The 15,210-nt window shown below is 28.7% G+C and overlaps 1 protein-coding gene across 1 annotated transcript in view; it reads right to left on the bottom strand.

Annotated features, from left to right (window-relative positions):
• Window positions 1–15,210, bottom strand: part of atp8b1 (ATPase phospholipid transporting 8B1) — a 46,796-nt gene that overhangs the window by 18,023 nt on the left and 13,563 nt on the right. The window contains 10 exon segments of the mRNA XM_051093763.1: window positions 867–955; window positions 1,045–1,203; window positions 1,502–1,584; window positions 3,129–3,199; window positions 4,095–4,167; window positions 4,266–4,327; window positions 4,438–4,536; window positions 4,751–4,864; window positions 8,369–8,466; window positions 8,549–8,730. Coding sequence (XP_050949720.1) covers window positions 867–955; window positions 1,045–1,203; window positions 1,502–1,584; window positions 3,129–3,199; window positions 4,095–4,167; window positions 4,266–4,327; window positions 4,438–4,536; window positions 4,751–4,864; window positions 8,369–8,466; window positions 8,549–8,717 — 1,017 coding nt within the window. The 5' untranslated portion in view covers window positions 8,718–8,730.

Raw genomic sequence — 15,210 nt, 5'->3', positions numbered from 1 at the left:
TACAAACAATGATTTCAATATAAAATAAACTATATAAATGCACTCTAAAAATAAATAAAAATAATAATACTAAATTAAATAATTCTATAAATGCACACTGTATAAATAAGATTAATAAATAAACGATAAATTCACTCTGTAAATAAAAATACCGAATAATAAAAAAAAAAATCTATTAAAAAAAGCTATAAAAAAATAACAGGTAAACTATATATGCACTATATAAATAAAAGTAAAAATATAAATATAAATAATTATTTCAATAAATATAAATACACTATAAAAATGCACTATCTATAAATAAATAAAACTAAAAATAAAACATATTGAATAAAATAGACAAAAAATAAAAAAGCACTCTCTATAACTATATATGCATTATTTAAAGTAAAGTAAAAGTATAAATAACATTTAAAATAAATATAAACACACAATAAAAATGCACCCTATCTATAAATAAATAACTAAAAATAAAAAATACTGAATAAAATAAATTCTATAAATGCACCCTCTCTGTAAACAAAATAAAAGATAAATAAATAAAACTATGAACGCACTCTATAAATAAAAATAAATACATTATATAAATGCATTCTCTGTAAAAATATATATATAAATAAATGCACTTTGTATATCTAAATATAATAAATTCAACTGCACTCTCTATAAATAAAATAAATAAACAAACCTCTATAAATACACAATGCATAGCTAACAATATAAATAAAAATAAAAATAATACGCAATATAAATAAAACTAATGAATATAGTTCTTTAAATAAACAAATAAAACTATAAATAAAATAAAATTTATAAAAAAAAATTTAATCAAAACTGAACAAGTACAATGGTAATGTTTAACTGACCGTGTAGACCATGTAGTTCATGAGTTTGTCTATTAGGGTGCGCTTAAACCTGGTCTTCCCTCCGTTCCTCATGATTTTAGTGTCATTTCCTAAAGAACGAAAATTACAGCTGCTTACAAACACACACACACCAAACCGTAAACATGAATGTGTGTCGGTCAGCATACTGAACACTGACCTGCGAATATGACCAGGCCGTGGCACTCGTCCGTGTTGCGAATCTTGCATCCTCTGAGCAGCATGTTGTCCAGGTCGAGCGCGTAACTCTGAGCGTCCCAGATCATCGTTCCCACAAACTTATCCAGACGGTTATTGGGCTCTTCGCACATAACCAGCGCTGAGAAAGACACAAAACCAGAAATTGCACATGGAAGTTACATGGAAGCATTAACATTATCAGGTGTTTGGTTTCTAAATCAGTTTGATTCAAAATCCCACTCATTTTGCAGCATATTGTTTTTAACAAGGACAGAAAAATGGCTGGATATTCACGTGCCGCACCTGGTTAGCAGCAACACGTGTTTCTGCATGTACAAACACAATCATGCAACTACGCACGCAAATTAGCAGTCGCTTTGTCTGTAAGTCTATCAAACACTCATATTTTAGGTGTAAACAGTCATTCTCATATTCACCATTAAATTGGGCCAACTGATTCTCCTCCTGAAGACGCTCATCTGTCACCTTCAGACCCATCTTGAACTTTAGATTCGTCTCTCTGGACAAACAAAACAAAAACGAACAATAAGAAACCACTAAAACGCACTAAAACCAACTCCCATCCTCCATCAAACAATAAAAATATCTATTTTATTTAAATATTATATTTTATTCATTTATATAAATTATGTTTTTTTTTTATTTTATATTCAGTAAAAAAAAATTATTTTTTATATATATTTTGCTTGCAGTGGATTTTTTACCAATATTACAATGCTTTTAAAGACTTACACTGAAATGAAAAAGATTTTATAAAATATTAAAAATAAAATATTCTATGAATGAAATATTCATTATTATTTATATATTTATGAAACAATACAAAATACAGAGAGACAAACACAGGAGCTGAATTATGATTCTATTGTATGTGAAATACAAAATTAAGCAAGTTTATAAAAAAAAATGAAATGTAAAAAAACAGAAGAAAAGCAACCATAAACATGACATGACAGCAAATAAATTTGTTCTTAATTCTTAATTAACCTCAGGTTTCTTGTCATTATTTCGCTAATATTCTAATACTTTTAGCATGAATTTTTTTTTAGTTAAAACAAAAATTTCATAAATAAAAAATACTATACATAATTTTATAATTAAAATTAAAAAAATAATTATAAAAATATTTATTTTGTTTAAAAAAATGTATGTATAGTTTTATGTATATATATTATGCATAGTTTTTTTTATACATAAAATATTAAATATTAATTATAAATATAATTAATATTATTTTTAAAATATATAAACATTTGTAATATTTATGAAACAATTAAAAGGAACACATATATTAATCAGTAATACCCAGAAACTGATTTACGATTGTGAAAGGTAAAATTTTGTTTGTTTGTTTGTTTGGTTGGTTTTTTTGGACTAAACTGTGAGATTGAAAAATGTTAAAATGTTTAAAAAACAAACAAACAAAAAAGTTTAATGGAGAAAAAGCAACAAACATGACATGACAGCAAATAAATATTCAAGGATATGTATAATGAAAATTCAATGTTTCATAATTAGAAGTCATAAAAACTTAAAATATAGTCTAATGTGAAATACTTGAGGTTTCTCGTTTTGAAACGAGGCTTACATTTAAAAAAAATGCATAAAATATTTAAAATAAAATAAAATATTACATTACTAATATATCAATTCAGTGTTTTAATATTAATGAAACCATTCAAAAGCACACAGACAAATGGGAACTGAATTATGATTCCTTTGTATGTAAACTGGACGAGACAAAGAACAAATCCATTACACAACTTCCATTATGAATCAATGTCCAAGCACTTCAATGAGCGTTCGTAATGTTGACATTACCAAAAATAAGTCATCAAATTACACAAAAACTGATTCATGCCAGCAGACAATGGTTTCGTGGTTATGGCCAAAGCAAGTCGATTATGGCTATTGTAAAAAATCATCATAAAAACAGGCATCGTGTGATGAAATACTCATCTAAGAGTGTGGAAATATGTAATAGTGTGATTCAGAGGTTTAATAAACTGATGTATGGTCTGTTGTGTTTCATGTGTCTCTTACCCGTCAAGCTCGGCCGTCTCTACATAACACAGACTGTTGGGATTTGAACTGGACAACAACAGAATATCGGCCTACATGAGGTCAAAACACAGGTGAAAATGAGAAATGAACTTAAAAATGAACTCAAAAGGGTGAGTGAAGTGACTGGAGGGATGAAGAAACACATCAATAAAATAATAAAATGCAGAATGGAGCATAAACATGACATGACAACAAATTAATATTCAAAACAAAAAAAAATAAAATAAAATAAAATAAAATAAATGTATGTGTATAAAAAAGTAGATAATTTTTATTTTTTATTTAATTTATTTTAGTGAATAATATATCATTTTATATTTTTTTTATTTATATTTTTATAATTTATAAAAGCTGTACAACAGATGAGAATCTCTAAGACAACATTCAAATAGAGTATGGATAATAAAATAAAATAATAAAATAAAATAAAATAAATGTGCATGTATATCTGTGTACAAAATAGATAATTTTTATTATTTGTTTTTTTTTATTTATTTTAATGTATAATATATAATTTTATCTTTTTTATTTATATTTTTATAATTTATAAAAGCTGTACAACAGATGAGAATCTCTAAAACAACATTCAAATGGAGTATGGATAAAATAAAAAAATAAAAAAAAAAATTAATTAAAATAAAATAAAATAAATATGTATGTATGTCTGAGTACAAAACAGATAATATTTATTATTTGTTTTTTTTTTAATTTATTTTAGTGTATAATATATAATTTTATCTTTTTTTATTACATTTTTATAATTTATAAAAGCTGTACAACAGATGAGAATCTTTAAGACAACATTCAAATAGAGCATGGATAAAATAAAATAAAATAAAATAAAATAAAATAAAATAAAATAAAATAAAATAAAATAAAATAAAATAAAATAAAATATGGTGGAATCTCTCAACAGGAAGCCAAACAGAATTAAAAATAACCTACCGGGATAAAATCATTTTTCTTTAGCCTGACCACGTCACCAACTTGCAGGTGCATCCATCTGGTCTCTACAAACCTGACAAATGAAAATTCAGCTTTAATCTCAACATTTTCATGCAATTTTTTTTTTTAACATAAACACTAATCTCATGTACTTTAAAGTTTGGTGTTTACCTGCCATTTTGCAGCACGTCGCACTTTCTGTTGTTGATTTCTTTGTCCATCCTGTGTCGTGCCTTTCAACGAGAGACACAGATCACATGACAGAAACCATTAGCACGTCCTGACAATTAATGGCTGCTTTTCAACAAAACCATTACATCAGAAAACACACGCAAGGACTCACCAGGTCGTCCACAAGGTCTTTGATGGCGGTGATGCCCAAAACCAGCACTAATGGCACCAGGGTGGTGTACCACGGCAGTGTGGAGATTTGAGGAATGATCTGACACATTCAAACACATGCATTCATATCACAATCACACACGTTTATATGATTCACAAAACAACACGAAATCGAAACCAACCCTGTTCATTTTCAATTTTTATGTCAATATTGTCAATATCAATATTTGAGAAAATATGATCAGCCTGCGGGACATTATTTTGCAACACTGACAGTGTGAGATACAGTATCATAGGGTTTTATTGGTTTCTACCTGCAGGATGAGCAGACACAGGAAGTAGAGGTTGGCCGCTCTCTTAAACTGCTCGTAAAGGTTCAGCGGCAGGAACGTGAAGAAGTTGTATTTGTAGGTCTTGATTGCATTGCTCTTAAAATGAAAAGAAATGTAAGATATCATCAAACCCGCACAAAACATTAAGTCGTAGCTTTGCAGGTTCTCAGCCCACAAGAATTGAATTGTGAATTATCACAATTAACATGTTTATAAAACACTACCTGCTGATATTAAAATAATACATCAATATTTCACTGAAATATTCAAGACTTTGTAAAGGAAAAAGCCTTCTCATGTAAACCAAGGCTCATCAGTAAGTTTTAAGTTTGTTAGTTGGGAAATAATGCAGATTTTCTTGTCAAGTTTAAATGTAATAATGTATATACTGTACGTATAAAGATAAACATTTTTATCAAAAAAACTAAAATCAAAATAAAAGCTTGTCTTCAGATCTGGGGAAGCTTGTTTCTGCCAAAGAATAAATAATAATAGTAATAATAATTTTAAAAGATAATTGTGACATTTTTCAAAAATTTCAGATTATATCACATAAATATAAATTTGTTTCTTTAAATTCTGAGTTTACATCTCACAGTTTTGGGAATTCTGCAATTTTGTCACTTTTTCTCAGGATTTTGAGATTTGACATAAAAACAGATGGATTGAAGTTCATATAAGTTCATATGGTTCATAAAACGAAAACATACAATTTTCATAAAAATATTTAATAATTATTTTAATATTTTAAGAGCTTAATAAAAAAATAAAAAATAAATAAAAAATTTTACGTATATATACTTATTTATATTATTATCATAGTAATTATTTTTAGATTTTAATAGATTTACAAAAAAATTATTTATAAAAAATTATTTTTATATAGAATTAAGTAATTTAATTTATTATTATTATTATTATTATTATCATTATCATAGTAACTATTTTTAGATTTTAATACATTTATAAAAAATTTTAAAATATTAATAATTTATTTATATGTATGCATACATATATGAGCAACAGATGAGTTTCTAAGACACAAAATGTTTTTTTTTTTAAATACAGAATTAATTTATTATCATATTTATTTATAATCAATAAACGTTTATAAAATTGTTACTTTTTATTGGAATTCTAATTTTACATGTTACTATTCTGTTTCTAATTTTTTTTTTTTCACTGTCACAGAATAATAAATAATTATAATATTCATAATAAAAGGAAAATTGCAATTTTTTTTTATTTCTCAGAATTGCCAGAAGAAAACTCTGAACTCTCTCATTAATTAATAATAATAATAATAATAAATAAAAATTTCTGAATTGTGAGAAAGTCACAATTATCTTTTTTATTTTTATCCTGTGGCGAAAAACAAGCTTCCACAGCTTCAAAACCACAGTTACAAATTCATGAATCTGGCTCATTGTGTCTCTGCATTTCATTTGCCTGTTTTTATATTTTAGTTACTATTTTCATTTCTCTATTTCAGTTCCATTCACTCGTTTAAGAGTCTAGCTTCCAAACCCAACTGATTTCCATGCATGTAAATCACAACACATCTATATCTGCTCTCGTAGGGTAACATTTCAACCTCAAGACAAACCCTGCCGTCACTGCTTATATCTCACACCGAACACATGAAACGCAGCAAACCTCAGGACATTTGACACACGACAGACTCGTTTTTCCAGTCTCAGATAACTGCCATACCAGAAATCATAAACTCTAAACAGAGCTGTTGCATGTTTAACATGTAAATTATGTAAGAAAATGACTATAAAACTCTCAGTTTAGGCCATAATAGAGGCCAAGCCCAGAGGTTTTAGTGTTATTTAACTCGACAAAACAGATAAGAGCAAAATGATGAATTACAAGCAAATTGCATGACGTGTCACTTAATTTCCTCGTGTTTCCTGAAGGCGTTTCCAAAAATACAAATGTCTCAGACTGATGTGTAATACTAAGACTGACTTGCAATGTTTGTTAAGTCATTATGAGTAGAGCTATGAACCAGAAGTGTAATCAATAAACTTAGAAGTCACCTCTGAAGTTGTTGTTGTCTGACTAAAAATTAAACATTGGACAGAGAAAAACAGACACTGTATGCACATTAACATTTCTGAGTCCTTTCTCAGACTACACAAAACTAAAAACCGACTGTGGTTTGACCAGTATGCGAGGAAATATGTATCAAAATAATGATTATGCTGTGGTAAAAGTATAGTTTCACTTGTTTCATGTATCTTTAGTTTAATATGGAAACATTGGCCTGCTTCAAGCACTCACTGTTTGTGATGTAAATACTGGAAAAATCCAGCATGCAAGCTGTTTAGTGTTTGTAAGCTGTGGGAAATCATTACCAGAGGTTTTTATCTGAGGATACTCACAGTATTTACTAGGACAATCTGTAAAGTTGAGTGTCTTAAAGACACAATCATAGACTTCTGGTTACAAGCTCAAAGTAAAATAATTTTAGTAAAATAAAATTAAATAAAACAAAATTAAATTAAATTAACCAAATACAATAAAAATTACATTAAATTAAATTAAAATAAAAAAAATAAAATAAAGAATTAAATTAAATTAAAATTAAATTAAATAAAAAAATTTAATAAAATAAATAAAATAATAAAATAAATTGAAATAAATTAAAATAAAAAAAATAATTTAATTAAATTAAAACAAAAAATAAATTAAATTAAATAACAAAATAAAATAAAATAAACAGTCAAAAGTTTGGAATAATTAAGACTTTTTTTAAGTTTTAGAAATAAGTCTCTTCTGCTTTGATCAAAAATACAGTAAAAATTCTGAAATATAATTACAATTTCAAATAAGTATATTCTAGGTGAATATATTGTAAAATGTAATTTATTTCTGTGATTGAAGCTGAATTTTCAGCATCATTACTCCAGTCTTAAGCGTCACATGATCCTTCAGAAATCATTCTAATATGCTAATCTGCTTTTTAATTATTATAAATGGCCATTTATTAATATTGGTTCTTAACTATTAATTATTTATTATAATAATAATCATTGTTATTATTATTATTATTATCATTATTATTATTATTATTATTATTATTATTAATGCTGAAAAACAGGAGTGGTGCTTCATATTTGTGTGGAAACTGTGATACATATTTTTTCAGGAATCTTTGATGAATATAAAATTCAAAAGAACAGCATTAATTTCAAATGAAAATCTTTTGTAACACTTTTGATCAATTTAATGCATCATTGCTGGAAAAAAAAACATACATTTTTATTTAAAAAAAAAAAAAACAATTACACAAAAACAACAAAAGAAAAAAATCTGCATATTATAATGATTTCTGAAGCATCATGTGACACTGAAGACTGGAGTAATGATGCTGAAAATCAAGCTTTGATCACAGAAATAAATTCTACTTTACAATATATTAAAGTAGAAAAAAGTTACTTTAAATTGCAATAATATTTTACATTTTTACAGCATTTTTTTTTAATCAAGTAAATGCAGCAGAAAAGAAAAAAATCTTTCTAATTATTTCAAACTGGTAGTGCACAAACAGGCTATTCAGGTTTGACTAAAAATAACAATGCATTCACTTACAGAATATCTGCTTTTCTTGATGCACAGAAAGACCTTCTTTTTAAACTGGGGCTGGTTGCAGTATTCCCTGTCATTTGCTCGGACACTCCAGCCGGGCTCTGATAGGAGAATCACAATCAGCACAAACACAAAACAAGCACTAACAGGACACGTTCACACCAGATCTGTCCTTAAACTCACCGGCGGCAGGTGGGGGTCTGGTCTCTGGTTCTGGCAGCTGATCTTCACTTCGATCCAGATCATCTTCTGACTGTAACTCGTCGTCCGTCTCATCATCGCTGTACGGCACCACCTCATCATCCGGCTCCTCCAGAGAACCCTGGGAAGCTGCCCGCGCTCGAGCGCTCATCCTGAGAGACCCTCTGTCCCGAGAAAAGAGAGGAAATTTCTACATTAAGGCTTTGAAACAGGCAGATAAACAGTGCATTGAGACAATAATCGGCAGATTTGCGTGTAGTGAAGCAACATGTCAAAACACTGATTTGGCTTGCTAACGCTATGCAGAAACACACACACACATTTTCCACTACACACAGTAACAGTGAACATACAACACTCTTACAAAACACTGGGAACCAGTGGTACTGAATCATCACATTATTGATCTACAATGTTAGTTATAATTGTTGGCTCCTCCAAATCCATTAAAAATTTATTTAAATAATATTTAAAAAATAACTAAAAGGAAAAAAAACATACAAATCCATAATTTGAAATGAAATAAAATAATAAAATATTTGTAAAAAATAAATAAACTGATTTTATTTGAGATAGTTGCCAAGGCAGCATTTTTATATTTTTATATAATCAGTAATTTAAGTGCTAAAATAATGCTAAATAAAGAAAGAAAGAAACAAAGAAACAAAGAAACAAAGAAAAAAATTCAAAGTTATTTTAAAAAACTAAAACCTAAAACCATAAAAAGCTTTCATTTGAAATAAAATGAAAGTTAACTAAAATAAAATAATAAAATATTTTTAAAAAACCTCAACTTATTTTATTTCAGCTAGTTGCCAAGGCAGCATTTTTTATTTATTTTTCAATTAGTAACTGAAGTGCTATAAATAAATAAATAAATAAATTTAACACAAAAGTTCATAGTTATTTTAAAAAACTAAAACCATGAAAAGCCATCATTTGAAATAAAATAAATGTTAACTAAAAAAAAAAAAATAATAATAATAATAAAATAAAAAAAATCTTAAACTTATTGTATTTCAGGTAGTTGCCAAGGCAGCATTTTTTTTTTACATTTTAAATTAGTAAATGAAATGATAAAAACAACAAAAAATAAATAAATAAATTAGGACAAAAATGTAGTTATTTAAAAAAACTAAAACCAAAACCATGAAAAGCCATCATTTGAAATAAAATAAACGTTAACTAGCTAGTTGCCAAGGCAGCATTTTTTATTTATTTTTTAGTTAGTAACTGAAGCGATAAAAATAAATAAATAAATAAATACATTTAAGACAAAAAATTCTAAGTTATTTTAAAAAACTAAATCCAAAACCATGAAAAGCCATCATCTGAAATAAAATAAACATTAACTAAAATAAATTAAACATATTTTATTTCAGCTAGTTGCCAATGTAGCATTTTTTATTTACTTTTTAAATTAGTAATTAAAGTGATAAAAATAACTATAAAGAAATCAATTTAAGACAAAAATTCAAAGTTATTTTAAAAAACTAAAACCAAAAGCATGAAAAGCCATCATTTAAAATAAAATAAACATTAACTAAAAAAAATATAATAAAATACAAAACAAATTAAACATTTCATTTCAGTTAGTTGCCAAGGCAGTATTTTGTAATATTAGTATATTTTTATAATAGTATTAATATAAATAACAGTATATTTTTAAATTAGTAATTGAAGTGCTAAAAATAAATAAATAAATAAATAAATAAACCTATGTAGTCTATATATTAAATATATAAATCTAAAAAAAGTAATAAAATGACAACAAAAACACAAACAAAAAATATTATTAAAATATATGAAAGTAAAATACTAAAACTTAGTATAAATCTAATAAAAAAAATAAAAAACATTAATTCAAAATATGAACAAAAAAATAATGATACTAAAATAACAAATATACATATATGCAATACATATCAAATATTTTTTTTATTTGAATAGCAAATGGATCAAAAGGCAATTGGCAAATGTTTTTGTGAAGTTTGGTTGTATTTAAAATCGATTAATTTAACATCAATTAATCTTCTTGTAAATTTGAAAAATAAAATGTATTTAAAAAAATGTAATATTTTATTTTTATTACATCAAATGATAATTTAAAATGTATTTTTATTATTATCATTAAATAATATATCATTATAATTAATATTTTTAAATGTTTCCTTCCTTCTTAGCAGCATTCCCACTGCATGCAATCAGTGTTTTCACATGTATTTCTCAATCCTGTAAAAAAAATCCATAGTTCATGATGACAGTGAAAAATATGAAATGATTTACGCAAATATGGAATACAAAAAAAGCATCGACCTTTGACACAGACTCTTTACAGAACAGAACGTACCGCCGGTGAAAAGATATTCTGATGTTATCAGCACTTTTCATTTGCTTCAGTTTAAAAAGCTTCCTGTCAAATAATGAACCCAGCTGACGTTACACAGGACTCCACCCTCACAGGTATCGCCACATAAACACACACCGCATCACTCTACACCAGCAGTCACACAACACAGGAAACCACATGCATCCATACAAAAATGGACAGTAAAACATATAGTTTGTTTAGTTCTGATACGATCTAGGTCAGACAAGGATACTCATTTTCATGTCATGTACACAATTCCCCTAAAAAAAAAAAATTGAATTGATAAAGAAGTGATAAAAACAACTAAAAATAAATAAATTTAAGACAAAAATTAAGTTATTTAAAAAACTAAACCCAAAAACCATGAAAAGCATTATTTGAAATAAAATAAACGTTAACTAAAATAAAATAATAAAATATATATATTTAAAAAAAAACTTACAAACAGATAAGGATACTCATTTTCATATGTCATGTACACAATTTCCCTAAAAAAAAATAAAATAAAATAAATAAATAAATAAATAAATAGAAGTGTGTGTGTGTATGTGCATGTGTTTTGAAAAGTTTCTAAGAAAATAGAACAAATACTATTGGAATACTTAAAAATACCATTTCATTAAAAATAATTTAATACTTTACATGAAAGTACGCACTATATATTAAAAAAAAATAATAAATAAAAATAAACTATTTATTTTTTAATTTTATTTAATAATTTACATGACGAAAAAACACTAGCATCACTAAAAAGCACATTGTAAAGAAAAAAAAAAAGATTTTTCGAAGCTCTTCCAAGTAATTAAACTTAATACTGGAGTATGTAAGTATGTAAAAAAAAAAATCATGTCATGTTTAATTCAATGTGTTACTTGTGATTTCTTTGTAATTAAAATTATAAATCAAATTATTTCAGTTTTACAAAGTCATGGATCTAAAACGTGTTTGTTAAAAATTTACACGATGGAAAAACAAAAAAGACAAAGACATTTTTCCAAGTTCCCAAGTAAATAAAAAATAAATCATATTGGAGTATGTTTTACAAAAATACTATTTCAGGGGGTTTTTTTGTTTGGTTTGGCTTTTTCAAAATTTCATGCTAAATTTAGTGTGTTATTTGCCATTATTTGTGAAATCCACTAGCAATTTCTAAGTGAAAACTGTAAATCCTACATCCATCCACAACTGCAAATCCATTTACATTTATGCATCCAAAGCAACTTACACTGCATTTATTCTAAGAAATATTAAACATATTTTACCATATATTTTATTGGAATCAAACTCATGACCCATTTTACATGAACGCCTATAATACACAATATAAAACAGAGAACAACTTTTATGGAACAAACTCAAAGTCAACAGCTTTCACAACCCATTTTACATCCGTAGTGTGCAATTTATAGATATATTTTAAGAATTTTATTTTATTTTGGATGACAAAAACAGTCTTTATATGACTTTGGTTGGGGAAAAAAGGACTTGGCTCACACTGAGGCAGCTAAATGTACTAGTTTTTGATAAAATGATGTCAACTTTTGATTCTTTGGAAGAACATGCACTGATGAATAAGACCAGACACATGGTTTAAGAAAGTAAACAGTCTACAGTAAACAATTTTTGATTTGATGTTGAATTTAACGATTGATGAGTTTCTCCGGTCACAATCACAGGCTGATCCTCCTTTGGTTTAAAGGAAACCTGAGGTGTTTACGCTCCAGATGAGCGCTCAAGCATCTCGAAAGCATCTAGACCGATACCGTGCATTGTTTGATAAGAGATTAATTTGGAAAAGTTCAGCGGGGAAGAATCCCTCTGTAAATATTTAAATATGTCCTCCTTTCATCACATGAGGTATTGCTTAACATTACCAACAACAAAAACCCAACGCCTTTTCTTGGTTTAATATTATATGAAGGAAGTGAGAATGCACCTTAAGCTAAACATGCTTAAATCCTGTGCTAGTTACACTAATCAAACAGCAGAGCTGAATTCCAACAAGCAGGCATCACTTTTATTAAACGTGGCTCGCAGCGCTGAAACAACACACAATCCAGCCGGATGCTGCCGCAGAGCTGTGTGAAGAGCGTAACAGAGCACACACCCGGAAAGAGAAAGAAACACAGCATGCAAAACACACACCCATGTTTATCCACGACTCGCTTTGCGTACGTGATGTAATACCACAAGGGGTGACATTTTTAGCAATGAAAAGCTGAGGTCTGAGAAGAGAACACCACTGAACAAACTATCGACAAGATCAGAGAATTTCAGTAAGGTTCTGTTAAAGGAGAAGTCCAATTCCAGAACAACAATTCACAAATAATTTACTTACCCCCTTGTCATCCAAGATGTTCATGTCTTTATCTTCAGTCATGAAGAAATTATGTTTTTTGAGGAAAGCATTTCAGCATTTTTCTCCATATAATGGACTATAGTGCCCTGATTTTGAACTTCCAAAATGTAGTTTAAATGCAGCTTCAAAGGCTCTAAACGATCCCAGCCGAGGAACAAGGGTCTTATCTAGCAAAACGATTGTTTATTTTTTCGGAAAATAAAAATTTGTATACTTTAAAGGGGTCATCGGATGCTATGTTCACTTTTTCATGTTGTTTGAACATTAATGTGTGTTGTCAGTGTATGTACAAATCTACCCTATAATGATAAAAATCCATGCAGTGGTTTTTAATTAATCTGTAAAAATAATATCCCCTTTTTCAAATCGAGCCGTTCTCAGATGCCTGACTGACAGATGCCGCTCCCACAATAGTTGATTGACATGAGCTCTTACCTCAGACCAGCTGTAACAGTCCAGTAACTTTCCATGTTTTGATGCCAGAGCAGGGATGTAAGTTAGACAAGAATATCTCAGATTGAGCGACTGAGGTGTTGTGTTGCTGGATGTAATAATGAACACAGTGGTCGTCATTTACTCCCGACATCTGAGTCGCTGAAGATGCAGTAGATTATGTTTGTTTGTGAAGGGAATGCGCCTCCCGATCTACATATATCCGTCTATGTTCACGCGAATCATTCGTGATCCAGCTTCACTTACAGCAGAAGTGAGTATAAGCGTTTTTTAATGAATCTTTGCGATCGCCTTTCCTTATAACGTGGTAGTTAGGAAGTTTAACAGCTAAACGCGGCTAATGTAAACAAGACCGTCTTTCCACAGAGAGAAGAGAGGGGCGGGGTGAGCAGAGCTCATTTGCATTTAAAGGAACAACCCCTTAGAATGAGATGATTTTTGCAGAACTGATTTTGGCAAGGTAAAAAGGGTGTTGTTTTACAAAACCATTGAGAATTTTTAAACAAAGTATATTAGAGACTTTTCATTAAGACCCTAAAGAATCATATCAACTTGTGGAAAATGGGCATCCGATGACCCCTTTAAGCACAAAAGCTTGTGTAGCACAGGCTCTGGGATGCGCGTTCACGACACTACGTACAATTGAACTACAGTGTTTACAAAGCGAACGTGCAAAGACTAAGAAAGTGCAAGTAAGTCAAATGCTGTTTACAAACAAAAAGGTACAACGATGTCTTCCTTTCAAGTTGTAGGAGAAAATAAGATGGAGTTTTTCGCCATACTCAGTACACAGACGATGAACTTAGACGTGATTCGTAGTAGTGATGGGAAGTTCGGATCATTTTACAGACTCGGACCTTTGAGTCTCGTTCAGCAAAATGAACGAAACTTTTTGAGTCATTCCGTTCATTTTAGCAAAATATAATTAAAATGTTACGCGTTACCACCCTAACACATCTACTGCTTACACAGAGATTGATCACACTACAAACAAGACAAGAAACAGAAAAGATTCATTCATTGTTTACCTGGGTCTTTTTAGCTCACCTCGCCTCTTATCTGACAAGTTTTCGGGTTTGAGTCGTTCGTTCATCACATGACAGCCCCATAAGATGAACAAACGACTCGGAAAAACCTAAAGACTTGAAACAGATGAACTAATTCCAGTACAGAACCTAATAGGATGTTGCACATGCGCGACTGAACGAGACGACTCATTCGTCCCGAGTCACATTATAGATTCGAATCGCTCAAGAACGACCCATCGCTACTGAGTCCGGTAAATCCACATTTGACAGCTTATGACAGCCACAGTCTAACAGATTACCCCCTAGATTCAATATCGAATTCATACTAAAACAGAATATTGATCATAATCATGCTGAGGCTGTGTAGTTTAATACATGCCAACTCACGCATATGAACTGTGCGCACTTCCGCGGTTCACGTGACACAACGCTA

The sequence above is a fragment of the Labeo rohita genome, chromosome 21, assembly GCF_022985175.1.
Source record: "Labeo rohita strain BAU-BD-2019 chromosome 21, IGBB_LRoh.1.0, whole genome shotgun sequence".
NCBI classification, from domain to species: domain Eukaryota; kingdom Metazoa; phylum Chordata; class Actinopteri; order Cypriniformes; family Cyprinidae; genus Labeo; species Labeo rohita.
This window is presented reverse-complemented; position numbering and strand designations above follow the sequence as displayed.